This window comes from Ursus americanus, chromosome 15 (assembly GCF_024610735.1).
Source record: "Ursus americanus isolate L20-20 chromosome 15, mUrsAme1.1.p, whole genome shotgun sequence".
Classification (NCBI taxonomy): domain Eukaryota; kingdom Metazoa; phylum Chordata; class Mammalia; order Carnivora; family Ursidae; genus Ursus; species Ursus americanus.
Genome location: NC_142141.1, coordinates 14,808,240 through 14,835,039, shown reverse-complemented (window position 1 = coordinate 14,835,039; position 26,800 = coordinate 14,808,240). Strand labels below are relative to the sequence as shown.

Sequence of the window (26,800 nt, the reverse complement as noted above, 5' to 3'; positions counted from 1 at the left end):
TTAGCACATTACTTGGCATCAAGTAAACACTTTAAGAATATTAAATATCATGGTTATTACTATTTCAAAAACTTACTTCAGTCAGATGGAGACACACTTTGAAGGGGTTTATTCCCCTAGGTAGAAGAAAAAACAAGAGTGTCATCAATTATCTAAAAGATTCAATGTAACAAGACAATATAAAGTAATTATTTCCTTGCCATTAATTTCTTATATTATTTCTTATATTTATTCCTTGGTATTATGTGCATATGTTAATGATACCTTAATGGGAAATAATAACACACTGATAATTTAGAGTTGCAATTGCTGTTTTTGGAGTAGTCAAATTATCAATGTTTTAAATGGCCACAATTTATTTATTAAATTCATTTATTAAAAACTTTCTCAAAACAAATCATACATATATCATCTGGTAAAAACTGCCTTGTTTTACTTAAATAGAGAATCATAGTATGGACATTTCCATTTCCGTATGTTCACTATAGTTTTAAGATAAACCCAATGATTATTTATAAATATTTATTGTTTTAAAATGTATGGAAATGCTGTGCAGTTTTATCCTGTTGGATAGTCACATAACATTTAATCTGAAGAAAGATGTGATTGGCATTGTTCTCAGATATTATTGTGCAAATTATAACGTTTCAGTAACTGTGATTGAAAAAAAAACAATCAGTAGAGTGATTCGGTTGTATGACATTAGATATAGGATATAAAGTTATTCCCATTTGCAGAGGAGAGTAGAAGGAGCTGGGACAGTTTTACCAGGAAGAAAAAAAAAAAAGATGAAAAGATTACATTTCTAGGACTATCAGTCTTTGTTGAATCAAAACAAAACTATGAAATTGCATTTTATATTGTCAGGTGAGAAAACAATATTTTCTAATTGTTAACCCAGGGTTTCAGAACCTTACTGAAGTGAGTTTTATTCTCAGAACTGCTCAGTAAGTAAGTGAATTAATGGATAAGTACATAAGTAAATAAAAATTGAGTAATGTCATATAGGGAAGCTATGATGATCCTCAGTGGATATCTTTAAGAATGCATTGACCTTTGTCCTATCTGAACAGAGTAGGCAACATAAAATGATCTTCACATCTCTCTTCCTTGAAGACTTAGTTCTAAAATCATTTCCCAGTAACATTTCCCTTTAAAAACTAATGATAACCAAGCCCAATTCTAATTGTGGTCGTCAATTTTATTTTCCTGATCATCTATCTCAATCACCTGTCCTGAGTTTCAACCACGTAAGCTGACCGCACTGCAGCATAAGGTCAAGGAAGTCTTCTAGCATCAAAACCCAGTGAGTGGTATGGACTGGCCATTTAGGTTTTTTCTTCACTTTGCCAAGCTCCGCCCCTAACCACCCCCCTCCCCCCCCCCACACACAACCCCCAAAACAACCCTCCTCTGCTAGAAGTCTCCTCTGCTAGAAGTCTTGGGCAAAATGACTAGGGAGCTCAAAGTTCGGACCTTACTCACCAGAAGAATTACTTGGTAGGCATCTTATCTTTTCAGCGCTTCCTACCTAGTCTGGCGCAAGTACTGAAGGGACAGTTTCCAGAGCTTCGGGTCATTTTAGAAAGGACCCGTCTCCTCTCTGCTACGAACACCCATTCACAAAATCCGAAGAGAGAACTACAGTCGCCCCTGGCTCCTTGGAAATTTAGTTAGATTGATGTTGAAACACACCTTCCTTCCCTAAGTGTATAATTATTCGTGGGTGGAGAGCCACCAGGGAGGGTAATAGAGGAGGGCAGGAGAAAAAAAAAAGTAGAAGATGGTTTTGTCCTGACTTCGAAAAATCTTTTTGTTAATCATCTCTCCTCCCCCTCTCCCATTTTCCTAATCCGGAGAATGATGGAGTTCGAGGCAAGGGAATGATTCCGGAAATGGAGATATGACTCTCAAACCTAGAAATGATCTGGGTGATTTATTTAAAGTTAAATACTCCTCGTCCTGGGAACCTAGCACAATTCTTATTTAAAGGAGCCCGTGTTTTCTCCTTCATAACATAAACAGTTGCCTCCAGAGATTAAAAACCCTGTTCCGGAGCGCGTTTCTTGCTGTCCTCTAAGCTATAGACGAAGGTGGGGTGGAAAGCGCTCGCAACCTGTGAAAGTGCGAAAGCCTCGAAACCCGGTGGCCAATTCCCTACTGGCCAGAACTCTTCCCCGCCATCCCTCATCATTCATGACTCCGCAAGACACAGGGACTCAGACATGTGTGTGGGAGTGCGTGCGAGGGAGGCAGGCGAGAGGACAGTGGCTCTCCACATGTGCAACCCTGCAGCTCCCTGCGTTCATTCATATGCATGCAGTGGTTGAATCTTTGATCAAAGCTGGACTAGTTACACGGATCAGTTTTGTTGTTATTGTTTTTTTAATGGGCACACCTTAAAATAGTGTTCATGAATTTAAAGTGTGAAAAGGTTCTGAGTGGAGTCCCTAGGTCTCTAACCCTACTACCCTTTCCTCCCCCATTTCTACTCCCCATACACAAAAAAGGAAAGCTTGCAGCAGATTGTAGAAGGATTTGAGTCTGCAGCCAGAGAGAAGGGGATTAGGGCCAGAGCGGTGCAAGTTAAATTGTGCTGCATATAAAAAATGGGCGGATTGGTCTCCAGATCCAGAGGCTGGTACCACCTTCCTTTCTAAAATAAAATCTCTCTGGCATGAAGTCACCGCCTATTTCACATCCGGTTTGCCCTGGGACGTATTACTACTGTCTTGGTAAAGAGAAATCTTTTGTTGTATAGCTGCAGATCGGATACTGGGAAGCAAATTTGGGTGTGAAATCTTCAGCAAAGGAGCACGCAGAGTCCATGATGGCTCAGACCGAGTGAGTGAGAGGCAGAGTGAGGACGCCCCTCCGCTCCCGGCGCGCCCGGACTCGCGGACTCGCGCTGGCTCCAGGCTCTCCGCGATTTTCTCTCGCACACTTTTCCCGGGTCTTGAGCGATCCTGTGCCCAGAGGGGGCCCGAGGTAAGTGCGGCTTCGGACCGCTACACACTGAGCTTTGAACGTGGCTTTTCCTAGCTGGAGAGACAGGAATGCTAGAGAAAAAAAGAGAAAGAGGGAACAGGACAAGAGCCTGATCCCATAGCAGGTAGAAACAACGAATGTTTTTCTTTCAGGGTGAAAACCGCAGCGATATAGAAGAAGCATTATTTTTTCCCCCTCTGTATCTCTTCTTTTCTTTCCCCCTTTCTTAGGCAGATATGAATTTATTCCGCGGTGTGGGTGGTGACATGTTGTTTTGATTTTTTTTTTTTTTCAAGAGGGAGCTGGAATGAGCTGGGGAGGGGCTTTGGGGGGCATCGTCTAAAGTTAAGATGCTGGGACAGAAAACCTGTCTTAATGTTCCATTCTAGGGAAGGCACTCTCACATTCTGGCTGCAAAAATGCCTCTTTCCTCCTTTCCAGTGGACGCTGCTAAAATGCCCTCTGGTGTAGGGGTCTCTCTGGTTCTGAACATGAAAAACTCAACTTATCATTTGATATGGGTGGCATGGGATATGGGTTGTTGGAGGGTGTGTGTCTGGTGGGGGAAAGTGGAAGGTGGAAAAGGGTAAGGAAGCAGCTTAGCATATCTTTTAAACTATTATGTTTGTATTTGCAAGAAACTTTCTTACTCAACAACTCAAGTGCCATGATAGGTTTGTTTTTCTCTTTCAAATGCCAGAGGAGGACAAAAAGCTATGGTACCTTGTCTTGGGATTTTGTTTTGTTTCATTTACCCCTTCGGAAATCACCCTTTTTTTTTTTTATAAAGACCAATAATTATTAATAGGGTAAGAGAAGTTGCTTTTCCTTCATAACAGATGTTGAAGATTAATGCAAGGATGAATTATAACTGTGCAATTTAGATGCAATATTTTAACATAATGATATTTATCCAATATTTCTTGTCATCCGTGCCAAAACCAGTGACTAAATTAAGTAAAAACTATGAAGCTCACAGCTCTTATCTGCAGATCTGGACCATTTCACTCTAAACACATTAATTATGTTTCATTGCTTACATGCCTGTTTGTAATGGTTTTTACTGATATAAATCATCCCCAAGAGTGTGGAAAGCATTTGTGTAGATGTACTTAAAGGCATACCACATTAAACCATAGAGTGGTTAATGAAAAACATGCTTTAAAAGACAATCCATTAATCACTCACTGTACTAAGGAGTATAGGTTCAGGGAAGTGCTAATAAATGTCTTTAACATTTCTCATGTTATAACTGCCATTAATTATAACACATTAAAGAAAGTGTTAGCTTATCTGCTCCTTAACCAGGTAGTGCACTGATTTTTAAAAATTGACTCCACAAATAGATCATAATTTTTGAAATTCTCTAAGCTTTCTATACTCCTCCTTTCCTCCAGCATCCCACTATCAAGTCTAAAATTCAACAATCAGATGGTGATTGATTGCACTTTACCTAAGAGGGAAAAAAGATTCCCGTATTCATGCAAAGCAAGGCACTCCAGTTTCCATCTGTTTGAGATGAAACATTTTCTAGCAGCAACCTGGCAGAATTCAAGAGGGCTTAAAAGATATGTGTGGGCATGTTTGTATGCATTTACGTGAATGTGGTTTGTGTGTATGAGAGAGATCAGCACATGGCTTGACTGTAAAGTGTGTCCTTTAGCCTCACAGAAGCATTAGTGAGCATATTTAACAAGGCAATCACAGGCAGAGAATATAAGCACGACTTCAGCATTCAACAGTGTGTTTCCTATGTTTTTTTTTTTTAAAGATAAATACAGTTGCTTTTGAAATCAAGGTATATCCAGAATTCAAAGATGAATTCAGTCATCGAAGCATATTAGCCTACCCCATCTCAGCTTCAAAATATGTTCTCCCCATTATAGACACCAGCTTAAAAATTTCAATGCACAGTTCAGGCGTGGAAACTCCAGTCAGAAAGGTCAAAATTTTTAGATGATAAACAACAAGAAGAGAGTAATTCACACTATATTGGAAATATAAAACCTAGAGGGAAAAAAAAACTCACAGTTTTTATGTTGAGCAATATTGTCACCTGAAAGGATTTCAACTTGTATTCTTTTACAGGAGAAATTAAGACACTGATATATTTCTGAATGGAGAAATGGAAGGGAAAGTGGAGAATGGATGGTCCAGGTTTCCATTGCTTCCAATGAGGTGTCATATCCCAGTGAGGTCATTTCCTGACTTCAAAGCATTCATCTGAACTGCCTCAGTCAGCCCTAGTGGTTATAACCTGATGTTTCTTGCAAGAGACATTGATCTCTACTTGTTCTACTTTTCAGCTACACAAGCCCGCGATGAGGAAAAGTCCGGGACTCTCTGACTATCTTTGGGCCTGGACCCTCCTTCTGAGCACATTGACTGGAAGAAGGTGGGGGCACTTTATTTTAAATCTGCATGAGTATTTCTGTAACTTTTCATTTATTCTTTCAGGGGGAAGAAAATTGTCCTTGGATGAATTCATGACTAAGGGAATTCAAAAAACTTAACGGCAATAAAATCCCAACTAAGAATAAAGAAGAGCAGTATGAAAAAATAGCCATCTATTTGCATGATGGTTAGAATACACTTAACACGCTTTTGTTAAAGGAATGTATTAATTCAACATTTAAGTCTTAAATTGAACTTTTCACTGTTCAGTTGTAACTGAATGAAATACGTGGGTTCCTAATTCATAGAGAAAGTTACCCCAATTAATGTCTGCATACTCTATGAGTTGATTTTCCAACAAGAAAATTTCTAGCCAACTGTAAAGATCATAGAGTAACTTGCGACTGTATGAAAGTGGAAAGTTTAAAATAATATTTGTAATTTGAAAGTCCTAAGTCTCTATAAATGCGTGTGCATATTATGTTTTGAAACCATTCTTTGTATAATCAATAGAGGCAGAATATACCGAACAAATATTTAAGAACATTACATAAAATCAAACTTCTCTATTTAAGCGTAACTACTGTGGGGACAAGTTATGAGAAAAATTTAATAATATGCTTAACCGTACTCAGAAATTTGCTAATGATCAAATCAAGCATATAAACATATTATAGTAGCAGTGATTAAAGTGACCGAATATTTCAGATTCTTCTCTATCTGCTTTAATACTTCTTGACTGGTCTGCTCCTATGGCCCTTAAGAAAGTCTTAGACATATTATAAAAGCCTAAGGTTCTTCAAGATGTAATGGAAAGTGAACTCTTAACAAGTTAAGGTGGAGAGAAGAAATAGTCTGGAAAGATAAGAATAGATTTTTTTTTAATTGAGAAGTTGTCTGCTTTTATTTTTTGCTGTTGTGTATGATAAGTAATGACTACCAGATGAAGAGGAGATTCACTATTGCCAGATACTCTTAATCTGAGGAGTTAAATGTTCTCCATTGCTTTTGAAAAAATTATATGAAGTGTTACTATTGTAATGACCTGTAGATGGAGTTAGTGCACAGTATTTTATTATATAGTGGTTCATATGGAATCAAAATCAGGTACTGCAACTGACATTTCTCTTCAAATTATATATTCAGTTTAGGAAACCTTACGTTGGCGTAAGTGTTTAAGAGCAATAAACAATCTTGATCTTTATCCTGGGGTTATTCTCTGACAGTTATAACTGGACATTGTGAATTAGAAGTGGAGATGAAGAATAACCTGATTAGAAAATCACAGGAAATAAAGATTACTATTCCAGTTGGGATAGCAGAAATAGTTTTCTGGGAGGGAGGGAAAAGTCTCTATTGGCATTTGCATTCTGATGCATACAATTTGTAGAAACGACATTTATAAGATAAAACCAGGGACGAAAGCTTTTCCTGAATTTGGTATAAGCTTCAACACAGAGAAAATGCCGGAAAAGGTAATAGACAACTGCATATTCTAGGAATTGTATCCAGAATCGGATTGTGCTCTGTCACTCACCCCATCTCATCTTTACCCCTTCTTACTTTGCTGCTTTCTTCAGTAGGCTGCTTGATGAGGCCCTCCTCACAACTTAAAGTGTACTAGCATTTCTTTTCCACTTTATCACCATGACCTTCCAATATCCTTGAAACATGCATGCATGCATGGCAGTTCATTTTGTGACGAGTTTTTATAAATAATTGCATTTAGACAACTATTTTTGCTTTACTGGTATCATCTGCTATTGAGACATCCTGGAAGACACAGAACTCAGTGAAAATTTGATTTCAAAAAGCTAGTAAGATGTTTAAGTTTGCCAAAGGAGAGTAAACTGTCAATCTGTATGGTATTAATGTTGAATTTAGGAGAATGGAAAATTGTTCCATAGAGTTGCATTTCATATATTTAACATCATGAAGAGCTTTTAGTTATAATAGCTTTAATTATTGAATTAAAATTTTATCAGAAAAATGACCATTGAATTTTGCCTATATAAAAGTAATTACCTTTTTAAAAATAGTGCTTGTTTTTGAAATGATACTTTCATTATATTTCTTGTTCCTGTCAAATAAGTGAATCCTGGTTTTAGACGTTACTGTTTTTTTTACATTGATCAGTAATATAAACACACAAGAGTGAAGCCAAAAGCATATTAAACAGAGAATATGAAAGTGATATATTTGTGGCACTTCTCAGTTTACACTCTGTATTCAATTTTTTTTAACTCAAGGTCAGAGCTATCACTGAAATATATCAGCGAGTGTGATCCACTCTGAGATAAAAAAAAAAACAAAACTCTTCTCTCAAAGGATTTTGGAGGTGTCATCCTAATCATTACATAAAATATGATTTAATGACCATAAATGATAGTGTGATTGATATAAGAAATACACAATATTTGAACTGTGGTCACTATGTGGTTGAAACTCAAAGACTAGTAATGGTAAGGGGTAAACTACACCTGCAACTAGAAAGATTTAAATAGGAACAATTACTCCATTACAGAAGAATAGAATTAAAGTTTTACACTAAAAGTTGAAGAAAACAGGGTTCTAGGTCAAGCTCTGCTCACAGATTACTGTGTTTTCTTAAAACACTAATCCCACACTACAGTTCAGTAAACCACAAATTAAGAATATTGGACCATATCTTTTCAAGGTATCTTTTACCTCTAAGACAGAAATGACAAAAATTCAATTAATTAGAGGTTTGAATAGACACGTTGTAAAAATCAGTTCATAAAATTTAAGGGGAATGGAAATTACACACTGATTTGAAACTATAATTATCCTAAGAAACAAGTTTTAACTATTTTTCTCACCTAAATATCCTGAAAGAACATCAAAAGAACAAATATAGATATATGTAGATAGATATATAAAGTAGATAAAGGAAGTGTATGTTGGTAGGTAAAATCTTAAGCCAATGCTACACATTAAATAAAAGCAAAACTAATTTGATAGCTCAAATATACATATATTTTTTTTAATTTGGGAAGAAGGTTGCCAGACTTTTGTTCCTCTCTAGCATGCATTAACGTTCTTGCCCAGAGAAAACATGCATTATAGCATTGTGTACATGCTGAGATTTATACATGCAAAGAAACAGAACTCCTTTCCTGTAATTTTCCTTCCTAGTTAGAAATATTAGAATAAAGAGCTTATCATGTGTGATAACAAATATGAGAAAATGGTAAAAATCAAAATATGACCTTTTTTTTTTTTTTTTTACTTTGCCCAAAGGAATTTTCAAATTAAATTCAATAGAAAAGAAAGTAGGAAAATCCAAGGAAGGCTTTATTTGGAAAAATGTTTTAATAGAATTGTATAATTTGGATTATTACCTACCTTTATGTTTTTTTCAGCTATGGACAACCCTCATTACAAGATGAACTTAAAGACAACACCACTGTCTTCACCAGGATTTTGGACCGACTCCTAGATGGTTATGACAATCGTCTGAGACCAGGATTGGGAGGTGGGTTGCATTATTGTGTTTTTATTTTAGAGAACAGTATCAAATCTTTACTAATGAAGCCTTGCTTTCATTCTAAATGATAAAGTAATAAGAATGGCAGCATGTAGTTTAAGGACGAATCCTATTTTTAATAGATTGCTCAATGTTAATTCAATTTACTATGGTAGTAATTCTGTGCACATACCTATCTGTAGTAAAAGGCAGATACAAATATCTCATAATTACATTAAAAAATGTTACATTTACTTGGCAATCATAATGTTTTCTATGCAGTGATGTTTGATTATCCAGGGAAAAAGTGAAGATAATATTCTCCCTTCCAGCCCAAAGACTACATCTACTTCATTTGGCATTGCTACGTTTACATTGAATTCAAGTAGATTATCTCTGAGCCTAATGCTCTTAACATTTATTTTGGAATATTACATATTGATCCACTGTTTTGCATTAGATTAGCACCAACTCTGGGATAAAGGTGAATGAGATAGATGGTAATTTTTTTAACCATGCATTTGAACTTAAACCCTAATTTTCTATAGTAGAAATATGTTTTTCTTTGTATACCAATTAATTGGTTACACTAATGGGTTTCTACTTAGGAAGAAAAAAGCACTTAATAATACAATATTTATAACAATAAGAGTAAATAGTGCTAGACATTACTCACTTATTTGAATAACCTTTGAATAAGATAATCAACCGATCTTATTTAGTTAAACAGAGACTCATGAAGCCAAAACAAATTATTGATCTCAGCTAAAACAAGGGAAGCAAGGCAATAAATTATTGTTTAAAATCACACAGGAAACTAAGGTGAGAATCTATGATTCCCAGTTATAGCTAATGCTGCATCTTCTCTGAAGCATTTGTTAAAAAACTATTAAATAGCAATATTAAAATTGCAATTAAATGGCAGTATTAAGAAAGCCATCTCTTCTTCACTTAGATAGCAAATACATACAAAAAATAAGAAGCTTAAGAATCCAAGTTTTGATTTTAAAACTCAATAGTAGCCCGGATTTAGAGTCTTTTTTATTTTTTAATATTGTGGGTAGCGTAATCACCTGGATGTGGGTCATGGGTCTGTTTTGAGGCTGCCAAACACCATTAGTGTCTCAGGGATTTAGGAGGAATTGCTTTGTCAAAGACACAACTCAAATATACGTCAGAGGCCTCACCAGGTGTCCTTTCTTGTCAATTTCAAACATCCATTCTTCCACATGCTATAAAAATTCCTTCAGGTTTCAATTCCACCCAGTGTTCCTTTACTACATTCTGAGAAAAAAAAATCTTAAGGAACAAAACGTATTGGTCATAAAATGGAATGCATAATTGAGTATGTGATGTATTGTAATAATATTCGTGCATATCTAAACTTCTAAATTGGCTTTAAGAAAATTGTTCTTAATTCATAAAATTTGAAATAAATTGCAAAGACTGCAGGTAGGGAAGGAATGTACAAAAAGAAGATCCAAGATAGTGATATAACTTTTAAAAAGTAAGGCTTTCTAGAGTACTAATGTGCATGTGTCTGATTCCTTTACCTCCCACTCTATGATATCAATCTTCACTAAATCAACAGAATTTTATAATGCATCTAGGAAACATTGTTTTAGGAAATCCCTCTTAATACTTTAACATGTGAAAACGAGTATCCTCTATAAGCTCTATGTGTAATTTTCAGTTTGTAAAGAATTTTAAACACACAGGCACACACCTTTAATGATCAGTTGTATTATTGTTTTGGAGTATAAGTAACGAACCCAGGACTGCTCCTTTACATTTAATTATATATAATAATTCTTAGATACATGTGTATGTTAACTCTTTAATTAAATGTAGTGTAAGCAGGAAACATTTTACCTACTTCTCATCTGCATACCTGGACCTTGAGGATATATAATGTAGACAAAGAATGAGTTGAAAAGCTAGTTTTCAAGAACTGAAATAATGCTAGATCTGTTAACAGAAACAACTGCATTGATTCAACGTGCAACATTACTATTTTGGTAGAATCTACTTTTAATATCTATTTAATCCCCCCAAATAAGAAAAATAGACATGTATTTAAAGAACAGAAATAGTAGTTGGCCAAATGTAGTCAAAGTATATTCTTTTTAATTGAAATGGATATAATGTGCCATGATGATAGAGAATTCAGGGACTCAAGAAAATTTAAAAGAATGGATGTGCTTTAATCTTTGCTAAAGATGACTTTTCTAATATCTATGATTCCTGGAAACAGTGATTTTGAGGATATGGTAGACAAAACAAATTAAAAAGTAGCTCAGATATTTGCCTGTGTTTCTATTTTATGTATCATTCTCAAATGTACTACAATTAAATCTGATAAATTTGACAGTTCCGAGGAAGCTTTAATACTAACTTAATTTTGTTAACTTTTTTTGGAGTGCATCTTTTAACCTTAAGGTGTTTATTACATGTATCTCCAGAGTCGTCAGTATTTTTATGTGCATTTTGAGAATGTCTCTCCGTCTTTAGAAAACTATACCTTAAAATATTAAATACAGTTTTTAGATATTTTCAAAAGCATAATCAGCTACAGCATTAGAAAAACATTACCATCATGCTTTCTGGATGCTATAAACTGAAATTATTGAATACATATTTCTCTGTAGTTATTTAATTTCATTTCTTTACCATAGATTTCTGCTAAGTATGACATACATTCCAGTAGATCTCCATTGCAGAAATGGACCTTTCTTGTTGTTGTTGTTGTTGTTGTTGTTACATGATCCGTTTACTTTTTTATCCACCCATTTTCATAGATGAAAAGCCCATGTAGCAAATACTTGAAAGATATCATTAGTTTATAAGAGGGTAAAAGTTTCCTCTAACAGTTTCATGATCACCATTGAGATAATCTTCTCTTGCAAGAGAAATGGGTCCACTGTCTTCTCTATTATGACAAAAGTCTGGTTTTATAAAAAGAATAACGTTATACAGAAGGCAGGGATATTTTGTTCTGAATATTCTCAGAAGGTATAGAAATATGATAAGCTGAGACTCGAGACTAATGGGAGAAACTCTTTATGTGCAAATTCATCATGACCTGTTTTTCAGAAAAACACACTGCCACCCGAAGGCATAGCAATACTCTTTGGAGATACACACCCTGGGTCCAATAACTAAGAAACAAAATATATAATTTGGTTCATCAAGATGATAGAAACCAGTTTGGAGATATTGTTACACTATTTTAAAAGTCTACCTTTTCATAGTCCAGAGAGTAATCCTGAGAAGATGAAAATGAAAGGATAACATAGAAATCTCCGGGAAGGGACTTTCCTTTTTTCTTTTCTTTTTTTTTTTTTTTAAATAGAAGAGTTGAAAAGGAATACAATGCGTGGAATTCTAGTATTGTAATGTACTCTATTCAGGAACGAAAGAGAATGATAATTTGGCCATGTTCATATTTTAAATACTAAGTTAATGAAGAACCTTTAAATAGACTTGAATTGAAATAATCAGTAGCCGGAAAATACAAGTCAAAATTGTCAGAAATTGTGGAATTCATTCTCATTTAAAAATCTTTTTTTTTTTTTTTTTTTTTTTTGAGGGCAAGGTGTTGAGGGCTACTTCTTCCTTACAGCCAGGGACTAAAGAATGTTTTTGAAAGGCTGTTGCCTAAAGTCTGGTCAGTACAGAAGAATAAAATGGTTGGGGGAGGGGAAAAGGTAAAAGCCAGAAAGAATGTCAGGATAGAAAAGAAAAGGTTAGAGAAGAAAGATGAGCAAAAGGGGGCATTGAAAATAAGGAGAGGGAAGTGAGAGGGATAGAAAAGGTGAAGGAGAGCAACACAGAGAAAATACTAAAGGGGAGGGACCTGTGTTCTAAAGATGGGTAGGCTCAGGTGTTCCTTGATTAATCAAGATTCTTCTTGTCATTTTAAATCAGGACCAAACCAAGCACGTTCTGAGACAATTCATTTTCCGAAGGTTTCTCCTTATTGACTGTGATTAAAATATACTAAAGAAGCCTGAATTTTCTCCATCTTTCTAAAAAGTTAAATGATCCAGCCCCTGAACTGCAACCATCTAAGTCAAATTTCGGTCACCATCACACTGGTTCCCCCTGCACTCTAGGTGGGGGCAAAAACAACCTATCAGCACAGATCCCAAACTTAATTCTGTTCTATGTTTCAGGTTTTTAAGGATAAGTAATGCCCTTCCAGTGACATCTTACCCTTTCCTTTTGCCCAGCCTTATATACAGGCTACACTTTATCGATGATACGACAAAATCCCAGGGTGAGTCGGGTTGATGTGTACAGTTTATTGTCTGGAACATACCACCAGGCTGAGGGGTAACCATTCCCCCTGTTCACAGGCTTCTTCTTAAGCGTCTTGTTTACAAAAGACCTTTTCTTCTATAAACAATTTTATTTCACTCCTTGGAAAACTGATTAGGATAAAACCATTTCTAAATAGAACTCAAACAGGATAACGCCAAGGGAATGAGATCTTGGCTGGGCCACATTTTCAAAGGACTATAGAACTTTTCACTCTCTCCCTCCCTGCTAATGGTAGTTTCTGGAAATATTCTAAATTTCTAAATATTGCCTTAGGTTTAATCTCAAGAAAAAATATATAGGATGATGGATGCCTCTCAAAGATTTTAACATAAGATCATAAAGATGAAGATGGTAAAGGAAAGTGAGTGAATGCATACCATCATGCGACAAACCCAGGTGGATGGGAGGAGAAGTAAATAAGTAAATGGGTGGAATGTAGGTAGATGATGGACTTTATTTATCCCTACCGTACCCTTAACAGATATTTAGTTAAGATTTTCTTCTTTTTCCTGTTAGTTATATGGAGTTAGGTTTTTATTTATTGGTTTGTGCCATATTTTACTTGAATGTAAGTTAGATGGATATTTGTAACTGGAGTATAATTGGGTTTTTCTCTCAAGGTATTTTAGCACTAACATGTTTAACAATCATACTTCAAAGCAGACTTTCTCCTTGTCTTCCTAATTTTCCCAATTTTGGATTTGTAATACTATATAAGACCTTTTATACTTCCTTTAGCCCAATTACTGCAAGAGACCTCAGCTTTTTTTTTTTTTGAAGATTTTATTTATTTATTTAACAGAGAGATAGCCAGTGAGAGAGGGAACACAAGCAGGGGGAGTGGGAGAGGAAGAAGCAGGCTCATAGCGGAGGAGCCTGATGTGGGGCTCGATCCCAGAAGGCTGGGATCACGCCCTGAGCCGAAGGCAGACGCTTAAGGACTGCGCCACCCAGGCGCCCCCGAGACCTCAGAAGTAAACATCTCCAGCTAAGCAAGGTGACTGGGTTGGATATCCATGCAGCTGGCAAAGTGGTGTTGACTCCTTGCAGAGTTAGCTTGGGATCTTCACTTATGGATTTGTTTGTTTGTTTGTTTTTGCATCAAAATAAGTAAAGGTGGAAACCTAAGTGCCCTGGAAAAGAAGCAGATTAACTTCTGGGAAATTTTGTGTAACTTTGTAAGGTTTAAGTGACTAGGGGATAGATAAAGCAGCACCATTTAATTCTTTTTCAAAATTCAACTTTGTTCTATTTTAGGATTATAAAGTATCCAATATTCATGTAATTTTAAAAATTATTATTAATTTATAATTTATGTATTTAAATTCTATTATTATTATTTTTATTTGTGTCCGGTGTGATGCTGAGATCAGAGGCAACCATCTTATTCATGTTCAACTGAAGTTAACACACACATTTTTTATTTCTATTAAACAACCAGAATTTCAAAAATTAAGAGGATGAACTATTAAGAGGACAATGTGATGGCTTTTGGCAGAATAAAAAAAATTCTAAATTGCTAACAATATCCAAAAAAATTTATAAGGTTAGATTCCTCTAGTATTTTTTTGTTGGTGGAAGTGGTGTTATATTTACTTTACCAGACCATGGCTTTAGTATTATCTTTTGAAATTTGACTCTGGAATCCTTCATTCTGAATTTGCTGTAGCCTTATCTGGTGCTTTTAATGCCAGGTGTGGAGCAGATACTCAGACTCTGGCATAATGCAATCCGTTTCCACAGAAATACTATATCTAGACATTCTATAATTCAGTTGAATTTTTGAGAAAAAGCAGTTACCAAAAACCCAAGAGGAATTGTTAAAATGAAGAGAGAGCAGCTTTTAACCTTTACTGGCTGAGATCTCCAGTCAGCTCCTGAAGCCAGCTTGTCTAATGAATCCAACTTAGATACCCAAAGGAATGTTGTAGCATGTTTAGAAACTTTCTACGCTCATCTTTTCCTGTTGTATATAAATCATCGACTGATCAGTGCCAAGAATTTCCTGAGGTAAAAGGTAGCCACTGAGACTATGCTCAACTTATAAAGACTAAATTATTAGTAAACAGCTGCAGTTTATTTTCTGTGCAGTTACTTTTGAACTTTTTATAGTCTTCATTTCCCATCTTGATTCTAGAACCAATGTAGAATATTTTTTTAAATGTTTTGTGTAGATGATTTTTTTTTCAGGTAGAGTCTGAATTCCTTACTTGAAAAATAATGTTGTAGTGTTCCTGAGATGAGAAACTCTGCCATTTTGGAAAACTTAAGAGAAAACAAAGTCCTAAGTGGATGCCATATTCCTCCAAAGATTGCTACAGTGTTAGTCTTATGTAACTAAAATGCTGTGATGGGAACAGGAAGTATGATACCTCAAAGCTATTATAGGTTATACAATTTTGATCAAGACTTACATAGACCAAAAGAAACCCATTCCTCCAACACAGCCATCATATTCTTCTCTATAGGTTACCTCCTCTGAATAGAAATTGCCTATAACATAAGGAGGGAAGGAGGGAAATTCTCAATGGAAATGAGTTTAATCTCTGCCACAGTAAAATTTACTTTTTTTTTTTTCTCCCCTGGAAGATGCTTGTATCATTTGAGTACTTGGAATCTGAAAACACAAAAGTATCAGGGATTGGTTAGACACCTCGAAATGTGGGTTTCTACTCCATATCCAAATTTAGTAACTGAACACAGCCACAATTAAGTAGCTCTACATATCAGCTAGGGAAATTTGCCAATTATTTTAAAGAATTTAGGCAATGGAAATGAAGGACAGAGAGCAAAAATGTTGCCCCAGGCAGATTGGCAGGGAGCTGAAACATTGTCCGATGCAGGAGTACACACTGATGGTTATGTAGGGAGCCCAGAATATTTTCAATTTCCAAACAGGGCCATTTCCAAGTGGGGTTTTAAGGTATACTTTATTATGATGATTAATGTTAGTCCATTTAGTCTCCATACAGTGACTGCTTCTGTGAATTAATAGATACAAAGTAACTTAAAGGAGGCAATAAACCTCCTTCATAAGTTATAAGTCCACAGAACAGGGCCTGGTGAATATTACTCTGAGTTCCTCAGTAGACAGCATTTCCAGTGAAAATATGGCCAATACCATATTAAATAAATTGTTGTGATAGGCATTCCTAATAATTCACCACCTATAATTCTTCATTGTTGATTCCCTATTCCATTTTTTTTATTACACTCTTAGAATGCATTATTCACACAGCATCAGCTATCTTCTTAAACTGCAAGTAACATCACTTCACTTCATTATCCAAAAGCTTCTTATTGCATTAGAATAAAGGTCAACTCCTTAGTGAAATGCACAAAGCTTTTTAGGTGTGGCCCCACTTGCATCCAGAGTGTCATCTTATACCATGATCGTCGGCATCACCAGGCTTCAGACATATTATATTATTGAACTTTTTGTTTCTTTTTTTTTTTAATATTTTATTTATTTGAGAGAGAGAGAGAGAGCACACAAGTGAATGAAGGAACAGGGGACAGGGAGAAACAGACTCTCCACTGAGCAGGGAGTCTGATGCAGGGCTCAATCCCAGGAACCTGGGATCATGACCTGAGCCGAAGGCAGACACTTAACCAACTGAGACACCCAAGCACCCCTAGACTTTCTGTTTCTTAAACATCGCACATTTATTCTCACCTCAGATCTTGTTCTTTCCTCTCCTCCTTTAATTGCCTTTCCCTTTCTGCTCATCCCTGAATTTTTCTCATCATTGAGGTCTCAGTTCAAAGCTATCTCTTCAAAAGACATTCATTCAGAGCATTTATAGTGATCTGAAATGAATTAGTATAATTTGTGTGTTTGTATATAACTATATATGTAATTATATCCATCACCTTCCTATCATCTACAAATCTGTGTTTCTAATCTGTCATCTATTTATTTATCCTATCTATGTTTCTAATCCATCTAAAATAAGTTTTCCCCAAGACTGTAACATGTGCTACAGAATAGGGACATTTGCACTTTTGTTCACCAATGCGTTACTATTACTTAGAGCAGTGCCCGTCTGGCACATAGAAAATGCTCGATAAACATTTGTTGGTTAAATTAATATACCTAACGAATACATCTCAAAGTGTTTTTGGCATCTAATCTTATTCCACCCTTACTCTAGTGTGATGTAGTCGACTGTGCAGGTGTTATTTCTTCACTGAAAAGGCGAGAAAACAGACTCAGAGAGATGAAAGGATTGTACCTAAAATCACACAGCTTGTTCTCCAGGAGAATCAGAGTTAAAATCTGAGTGTTTTGACTTTTAATCCAATGTGCTTACTACTTACTATACTGCTTTTCTCATTTCTGCCTCAAGCACTAATCATCTTTTTGAATTATCACTTCAAAACATCTGTTATTTCAATACTTATCAGCAGGATATCAACATTGTAAGAAATCTCTGGTAAAAACAGATTTACTATAGTCTAACAGCTGTAGAGTGTATAATATAATACGTGTATATATAGGTACATATATGTGTGTATATATAAAACAAATATATATAAATCATATATATAAAGCACATAAAGCACTTAGATATATGTATATAAAGTATATCTTTGAAGGATATGCTTCTTTAAAGACTGATTTTAATTGGTTTACTTATCGTCAAAAATTTTAACATTGATGTACTATTTTAAGATATCCCAAGTCACTATAACAATCATCACCATCATTATAATCTCATTTTACACTATTCCAGGATTATCCCTCTGACACTTGAACATGTATTAAATTTATACAAATTTTAAAGACTGTTTTTTTTTTTTAATAATGGACAGGGAAGGATTATTGTGAAGAAAATACTTTAAAAATTATTTGCTAATTAATCTGCTCTTGAACATTTCCTCCAACTGAGTTATTTTAATTGATTTCCATTTTCAGACAATTTCCTAGTTACATAAGGGGTTCATTCGTGTTTAACTTTGGATAACTGTAAAATCACTCTAGCTGAACTTCATTAGAAGTTCCTGACTCATGTTGTGTGGTCTTAAATAGAATATTTTGAAACATGAAGGTATCTTCACTTTTCCTCATGTGATCCATAGAAAGGTCTTGAGTACTCTCTAGGTATTTCTAGTAACACTTTCGAGTCCAGTGCTGAGTCAATAAAGTCTAGTATTAGAGCACACGATTTGGATTTTAATGTTCTAATGCTCCTTAAGTAATAAATAATTCCTGAAATAATAAATAACTTTCTAAAATTATATATATCCCCTTCATGGGGATTTATTGGGATTTCAAGTTGGAAAGGAGGGGGAAAAGATGCCTAAATTTTCCCAGAACTGGGAAAAAGAAGGTTCCTCAACAATTAGGTATCAGCCAAAGCACATACGTATGAGCATATCTTCCATCTAAGCCTGGTCCTGGATCTAAAGAGGTCTTGATTTCAAATCATCATTTCTTTGCTGAAAAGGCAAGTTAACCATGTCACTTTTTACAATTTGACTAGAGTATATTCATAACAGTCCTCTATCTTGAACCTTTGCACTCTGAATTATAAATATTCTGTCTAAAGAAGAATGATTTCACATATAACTAAGGAAATTGCTAGTGAGCTGTAGTGAAAGACAGACTTTTGGTCCAAGGAACCTATTTCTTGTCACTGAAATTGTACTCAACTAAATGAGAATGTGGTTTGAGGATAATCATTGGAATTAAAAAAAAAAAAGAAGGAAAGGAATACATCAAGATATTAGCAGTAGATTTATGTGAATGATGGTATTCTAGGGGAGGTTAATTTTTTTTCAATTTTTTTTTTAAATTTCCAAAGATACTATCAAATTTTTAAAAAAATTTAAGTAAACAACATGATAAATTACATTAGCCTTATGTTTACTGTAAAGCTTTTGTAACATTTTAGGGTAGCATTCTCAGATAAGTTTGGGAAATACGGGGGTAAACAAGGTGGATCACATTTATTTAAAACATGATTTCTTAGAGACATTGGCATGCTAATTTTCATGATGAGTCTTCCAGAAGCATACATAATAAGCAGAGTTTTTCAGCAATGGAAACTGGCCACTCACAAACAGCTGATGACAAATCAAAGAAAACTGTTTGGGTATGTGGCAAGGAAAATATATTGGAGGGAAAAATACAGAAAGTGTTGTTCCCTTCCTCTAATTATCTTATCCCAAGTTCCAGATGGTTTCCTGGATCTCATTGCACAGTCCTCCTTTCTCTTCTGGTGCCATCACCCACCTCTTCCATTTGGTAGTTGAGTGATCACTGCTGTGTCTCCTGCACCCCTCCCCACCCCCACCAGGCAACCTTCAGTTTGGGGACTTGGAAATTTTGCTACTGTAACCTTAGGGTTTGTGAATATGTTTGGAGGAGAAACAGGATGAGCAGAGAGCAAAAATCAGAAACTCTTTAAGGATAGCTGTATGATTAGAGTGCATGGTGCAAAGGCCATCTGAAGGACTCAGGTGAGGGCTCCCGGTCAGGGTACGTGCCTTGGAATATCACAGCGGTGACTTTTGGGAAATATCAGAGGGAGGTAACTCATAGAAAATAAGGTGAAGCACTTGAAGATGATGAACTGGTATGGTAAATATACTTAGGGGCAAGGATAGATAAAGGATTAAAGAAATAGAATTTTAAAGTGTGATTATAGCCATTTGTGTGAACTGCTTTGCATTTATGCCTAATCTTTCTATATGGCACATTAACAATTATGTGTGGCAGTAAATGTGTATAAACTTAACCGTGTTTTACATTCTATTTTATTGGTACAGTAATCTTTATAAATAGGCTTTTTAGTCTTTATAATTTGTTAGTTATATAGCATCATCATTTACTAACAATTTAAAAACAGCAGGGGGAAATAGCCCATATATTTGGCAAGTGGATATCTCACTTCTTTAGAGCGCTTTATCATGCTAGATAAAGCAGATTGGTTGCTCTTAAAACATCTGCCAAGCCAATTTTTGTTAAGCTAGCTACCTTGGGGAGTTACCTTGAATTGCAGAAATTATGCCCTCCCCACACTCAAGAAATAGATAATGGTGATAAAGGAGTTCAGGAAAGCTGTCCCATACTGCCAAGCACTTGCAAATATGCAGACAGGGATTCATACATAGTTCCCAAATGAACATGCATTTAATAGTAGATCCTTGCCACAGAAGTAAAAATGAAAGAATGGCCATAATTTTAATTCTGTAGATGTTACCCAGATCTGTAAGATATTCACCATAAGTCTTACAGTTTATAATCTGCAGAGAATCAAAACTCAACCTTAGAAACAAAATTAGGTTGAGTCAACCACTTAGAAAAATAAATGGAGGATCCAAAAATAACAGGAGGATCCAACTATTTCAAGATTTATGTAGAAGGAAAATATAGACATTAATTCTCTTTGATCACGTAATATAGGGTGTTTTTAATTGTTAGAAAAATAACAGGAGGATCCAACTATTTCAAGATTTATGTAGAAGGAAAATATAGACATTAATTCTCTTTGATCACGTAATATAGGGTGTTTTTAATTGCAAGAAATAAATCTATGTAAATAATAAGAAATAAAATTATTTCCAATAAGGAGCATACCTGGGACACCAGGAATTAGGATGAAAATATGCCCAGTTCTCTATTATCTGCTGTCTTTCTTTTTGTACTTTTTTCATGGCAATAAGTGCATATTTTATCATATCAAAGGCTCCTTTGCTTGAACTAGAAAGGAAAATCCTGAAAGAGAAAGGACAAAAATGAGCTTAATTAATAAAATAAATTCTAGCTTTTGGGAATAGATAGCATGCATTTTCTTTTTATTATTGTTTTAATTGAAAGTCAGCCCTGGCATTCTAATAAGGTGTAAGCTCTAGATGGAGTCTTAAGAAATAACATTTAAACTAAGAAAAAGAGTTGGGCAAGTAAAAAATACCTATGGAAAGAGGGTGCAGGAGAGAAAGAGAGATGTAAGCAGTGGGAAAATGACTGCAGAAGGGGCAAGGATGGAGATAGCCAGAAGAGGCCAGTGGTTACTCCAGCCAAGACATTGCTGACGGCTGTTCCTTTCAAGCTATACAGTTGCTGTAGAATGTTAATGCTGACTTTGGAAGGAAGTGAGTTCTAAAAACACAGCTCTGTTTTCTTTGTTTCAAACTATGTCCTCCATTTTCAAGTTTTTAAAGGGTAAATTTCAGATAATTCTTATGTCAAGGGGCTCATTTAAGCATTAAGGGCCAATGAAATTGCTAGCAAAAGCAAAAACAAAAACAGAAAACAAAAAAAGAAAAAAACAAAGGAAAAAAAGAAGGAAAGAAAGAAAGGGGGAGGAAGGGAAATGAACCAAAATATTGTATTGGTTATTGAAAGGATTAGCTCTACCTCCAAATTATAATCTCATTTGTGGTACACATTATGTACAATATATAACATGACCTTCTTGAAAGAAATTTATACTGAAAGTATGAACTGTTTACAAGTGAATTGCTGAGAGATAAAATTCTTTATTTTCATAACAATTCATTATTGCATTTAATGGATCACCTTTTTAATATCCTACCTCAGAGATACAAATGTCCTGATAAATAAATGAATTGCTTAAGATACTGGACCATTATTTTTCAGAGCTACAGTTTAAAATTACAAAGCCATCTTTTTCATTCTCACCTCTCAACAAATTGTGTCCTTTTATGAAAGCAACATTTTTCTATCTTTCTTTTTTTTGGGGGGGGGGGGGGTGACTGAATTTCCTTAAAATGCCTGTATTGAGTTGTCACCAAACTACAATGAATATGTTTTATTCGTTGATATATATGCCTCAGAGACTAATAAAATAAAATTACATTGAACTTGAAATGGAATCTATTAAACTTTTTCTGTGCCATAATATATTCTTCTTGTCCTCAAAATTGAAAATATTTATATAGGTTGTCAGATTTTTCCCAGGGAGTAATTTGGATAATTCAGTTATGATTTAGTGCCAGAAAGCATCATTTGCAAAACATGCCCTTGAGTCCTTAAGGAGTTAATAAAGCTTGCAACGGTATACTATATACTTCCCAAGAGTATCCTAAATACCTGGAGGATCTGGTGAGCTCTGTAATAATATTTAAGCTTAAATGACACCCATATGCTAACAGATTTTTTTTTTATTACAATGTGAAATGGCTTGGTATCACTTAGGAAAGTGTGTCCATTCTTGAGGAATTCACTAAGCAGCAGCTGACTTCTCCATAAAGTCCGCCTCCCAAAGTGGCATATTTAGGCTCCATTCTCCATTGAAAAATATTAACTGTGAAATTTCATGTGTAAGCAGTAAATTATCAGGACTACACAGTGGACCAATTTTAGAAATAGCTAATCAAAGCCAATAAATTTCCCATTTGGGTGTGAGTATGTGGTAGTGAGATCTAATAAGGGCTGTTGATAGACATTCACTGTCCCAATTTCCTGCTTCATCAGAGCGTGTAACTGAAGTGAAGACTGACATCTTCGTCACCAGTTTCGGACCTGTTTCAGACCATGATATGGTAAGTGACACTGCATTTTTGGTTTTCTTGGTGTATTTTCTAAATTTAACTTTTGAAAGGAAAATACAGACCAAGTATTTAGAGAGCAACTTGAAACAGGTTGGCTATATCTTTGTGTCTTTCTGTGTGCATAATATGTAATATATCCTAATATATAATATTTATATAATAGAAAATACCCACTTACTTTCCAGACCAAACCTATTTATGGTATCAATGACTGCAGTCTTCTTTTTTTCCATCCCTGAAATGATTGCTGTGCCTTGGTTTATGTTTTGTAAGCCAAATAGTATGATCTGCCTTACATTTTATTTAGGAGGGCACGTTGATTCACGGATGCTAGGTCTCTAGATAGACAGCACTCTTATAGAATAGCCATGAACATCATGATTTCTGAATTATTCTTGGCTAAAAGGGGACATGAGTATAAAAGCTGAGTGAATACTTGACCAGAATTAGAGAAATAGTTAAAATAAAACACACTGGTGGGAAATGTTCACTGCAAAAGAAATTCATTAAATTATTACCAAGAATGAAAATAAAATTAATACATACCTGTTCTTTCTTTTCCCAACCCAATAAGTTAACATGGATTTCTCTTCTATCTGATGGGAATTGGTAAAAGAGTAGAGTGCTGAAGATATTATATAATATTTGTGAACTCATAATAGCCAAGCTCCTATATAATAAAAAAATTATAAACAGGCCATGAAGATACACCATTATGAAATATTTCAAAAATATATTTATTGAGTATTATTTGTGAAATGCCTTTTTGTTGACACCATCTTTACATAAAAGTCCTCTGACTTCATAATAGTTCAAGTGATTGAGAATAAAAGTTACAGAAAATGTCACTTTAGACGAGCATTTCTCAAAGTATGGAAATTCGCAAGTGTACCCACTTTGGCAGAGTAAAAGCTCTATAAGGAAACCTGATAACTACATTTAATCTAGTGTTTTCCACTCATATTTGTCCAAACCCTTCTATGCAATACCTGTTGACATTCTGTAGAGCTAGTACTCTGTGAGTCAAACACTGGGAAATGCTGGCTCAGGATAATTAGATATTTTAGATCTTAGCATAGGTTATGTACCGACTATGCAAATTAGAGTCAGCAGAGCATAAGAGAGTAGTAGGTAAGAATACAGATTCTGAACCAGAATGCTGCCTGTGTTTATAATCCCTGTTTCTGCATTTATAAGGGTGTATTGTTGGGGAAGTTCCTTAATAACTCTTTGCCTCAGTTTCTTCATGTGTAGGATGGGAGTGATGATAATAGCTCATGGGGTTATCACAAGTATTAAAAGAATTCATACACAAAAAGCATTTAAAAGTTCTTAGCATATAGGAAGCACGCTATGAATGTCAGCCATTATCACTCTGCAAGAAATAGAGATATAAGAATTAGCCATAATTATGGATTTATTCCTTTGCAACGTATTACAGTGGTTGGTCTGTAGACCACTTTCTTGAAATATTGTGTTATACACTATTTTTTGCTAAACTGATCACTCTCGGGACCTCTTGTGATTCTCCCATGTTGGAACTCCATCTTACAGCACTATTCTCTCATGCTACTTTCCTAATTAAGAACATTTAAGAGATCCCAGTCAGGTTTAAGGTCAAATTTAAACTCCTCTGCCTGTATTCCATGGAGTCCATGGATGTCGTTACCATTCGTCCTCACTTGCTCCTAATATTGACTATGTAGTTTGCTTAAGTACTACTTTCTGTGAGGCCATACCACTTGGGGGTAAGCTGAACTTGTCTAGGATCCAGGCTGGCTGAATTCATATCTCACCACTACCAATAGTATGACCTTGGGCAAATCACACCAAGTGGGTAAGCCTCAAAGTTTCTAAAATAGGTATATTATTATACTTACCTCTCCTTGTAAGATAGTTAGGAATTTTAAATGAGCTATGTAAATAAAGTGTTTATAGATAATGCTCAATAAATAATGGTTATTCCTATTTTTGCCTCTGAACTGCTTACCATGGTGTGTACCCTTTGTGGAAAATTCCCTCTATTTCCTACCCATCTAAATCCTACATTTCCACAAAGGCCCAAATCAAGACCCAAAAGCGTAATGAGAACCTTTTTTTTAATTAATCTGATAACAGATTAAGTTTCCCTTTCTATATTCTAGTCACATTTATTGACTGTAAAATAACAACTTAACTTTGGCCTCATTTATAACACTGCTTTGTAAAGTTATTTCTCTTATATAAATGTCTTATTTTCCTAAAGTAATGCCAAAAAATGTAAAGACACATTTGTTTCACATTTCTCACAGTACCAGCACATTGCTGGCTTACAGTAAGTGTTCAATTACTCCTTATTTAGTGATAGGTTTAGGAGTCTATATTGTCTTTAAAAACATAAAATCTTACGGGACTCAATAAATAATACCCTCTTTCCTGAGTTCTGAACCTTTTGAGAAATAAGATAATAGCATAAGGGATTTGGAAAGTGAGAATATCATCTTTATTACTAATAATTATGGTCCTGCAGAAGGTGGTTTATATCTGTAGGCAAGTGAGTTTCCAGAGAGTAAACACAAGAATCAGTCAGATTAACCCACCCAGTCACCTGGCAAGACTGGGGTCTCCCTCTGTTAGGACAGAGACTGTCCGTATAAAACTTCTAGCATGGAGAAACATCAGAATTTGTGAGCCATGTGGATAGTGCAGCAGGAAGAGGCTGAGATAGGCAAGATTGATTTCTCCTTCCAAATTTACCCATCAAATGAAATTATCCTTCCTTCTTCCCCTCCCTAAATAGAGGAGTCTGAGGGAATGGAGAGCACTCAGAAATTTTGCACTGGTGAAGCTCTCTTCTCATAAACAGAAACATCAAGAGGGGATGAAACATTACAAACATCACGCACTGATAATGATATTATTCCTCTTCCTCACTATCATTATTATCATTATCATCATCATATTTAAAAATGAATATTCTCTATCACTGGCGTCTTTCATAATGCCTTACAAAAGCTAAATGCTCAGTAGGAGTTGTTATGGGACAGTGCTCAAATAAAGGCATGTTTTCTTTTGAAAATATTTGGCATACCTTTGAGTTATTGGTTTAGATTGTCATTTAAGGAAACATTGATTTTTTTTTTTGTCTTGGACTAAAGGTATATGTTAGGATTTTTGATACACCATTAACCCTATGATTATCGTGAATTACTTCTCATAAATGACCTTTGGTCAAATATCAGATAGGAAGAAGAAAGAGAGTGTCTAAGCCAGTTATACTCCCTGTTGCCTAAAATTCCTGAATGAGATAATGTTTGAATTGAATTGAATGAGATAATGTTTGAATGAGATAATGTTTGAATATTGAAATTAGCCAGGTCTACAACTGATATGCTAAGTGGCTAGTGGAAATTATACCTGGCCAATTCGTTTCAGATTACTCATTTAAACCACATTATGTGTGAATTACACATAAAGAGCAGTATGATTCAGAGTCTATCAAAATTCGAAGGTCAATGACAAAGGTATTTTTCAAGACAAGAAAGGTTTTCTAGTTTTTAAAGTGAGAACTAATAAAATACCTAATAAGGCTAACTATAGTAACAGAATTCAACAGTATTGAATGCTTATAATATGTCAGGCACCATGCTAATAGGTTTATAGATCGTATTTCTTCTAGTACTCATACCATGATTTTACCTAGGCATTATTATTATCTGCATTTTCCAGAGGAGGAAAGTGACCTAGCTAGGTAGCAACTTGAACTCAGGCTGTGGGCCCCTAGAGGTTCCACAGCTCCCAAGGCATCTGACTTCATCTGGAATAGAAAACAAAATTAGGACAACTCCTTAACTTTATTTTAAAAACCATTAATTGGCAATCAAACAGCACATTCCCAGGGCACTAGGTTCTGACAGAAATATCCAGGCAGCACAATCACAGAGCCCTGTTTTCCATGGTGCTTAAAATGTATGAAGTCAAAGCACACACAGATGGTAATAGATGGTGCAAGTGGGAACACTTCAATACAATATTTATTTAGGGACATAACGGATGTTTTGTCCCAGTCTTCAGAGTAAGACCCACATTCTCCAGCGACCTCCTCTA

General features: G+C 35.2%; 1 protein-coding gene across 1 annotated transcript in view; it reads left to right on the top strand.

Annotated features, from left to right (window-relative positions):
* Nucleotides 1-2,748: 2,748 nt before the first annotated feature.
* Nucleotides 2,749-26,800, top strand: part of GABRA1 (gamma-aminobutyric acid type A receptor subunit alpha1) — a 57,024-nt gene continuing 32,972 nt past the window's right edge. Inside the window, exons 1-4 of the mRNA XM_045792148.2 lie at nucleotides 2,749-2,988; nucleotides 5,295-5,383; nucleotides 8,766-8,878; nucleotides 22,638-22,705. Of these exons, the coding sequence (XP_045648104.1) occupies nucleotides 5,310-5,383; nucleotides 8,766-8,878; nucleotides 22,638-22,705 (255 nt within the window). The 5' untranslated portion in view covers nucleotides 2,749-2,988; nucleotides 5,295-5,309. The remainder of the gene's footprint in view (nucleotides 2,989-5,294; nucleotides 5,384-8,765; nucleotides 8,879-22,637; nucleotides 22,706-26,800) is intronic.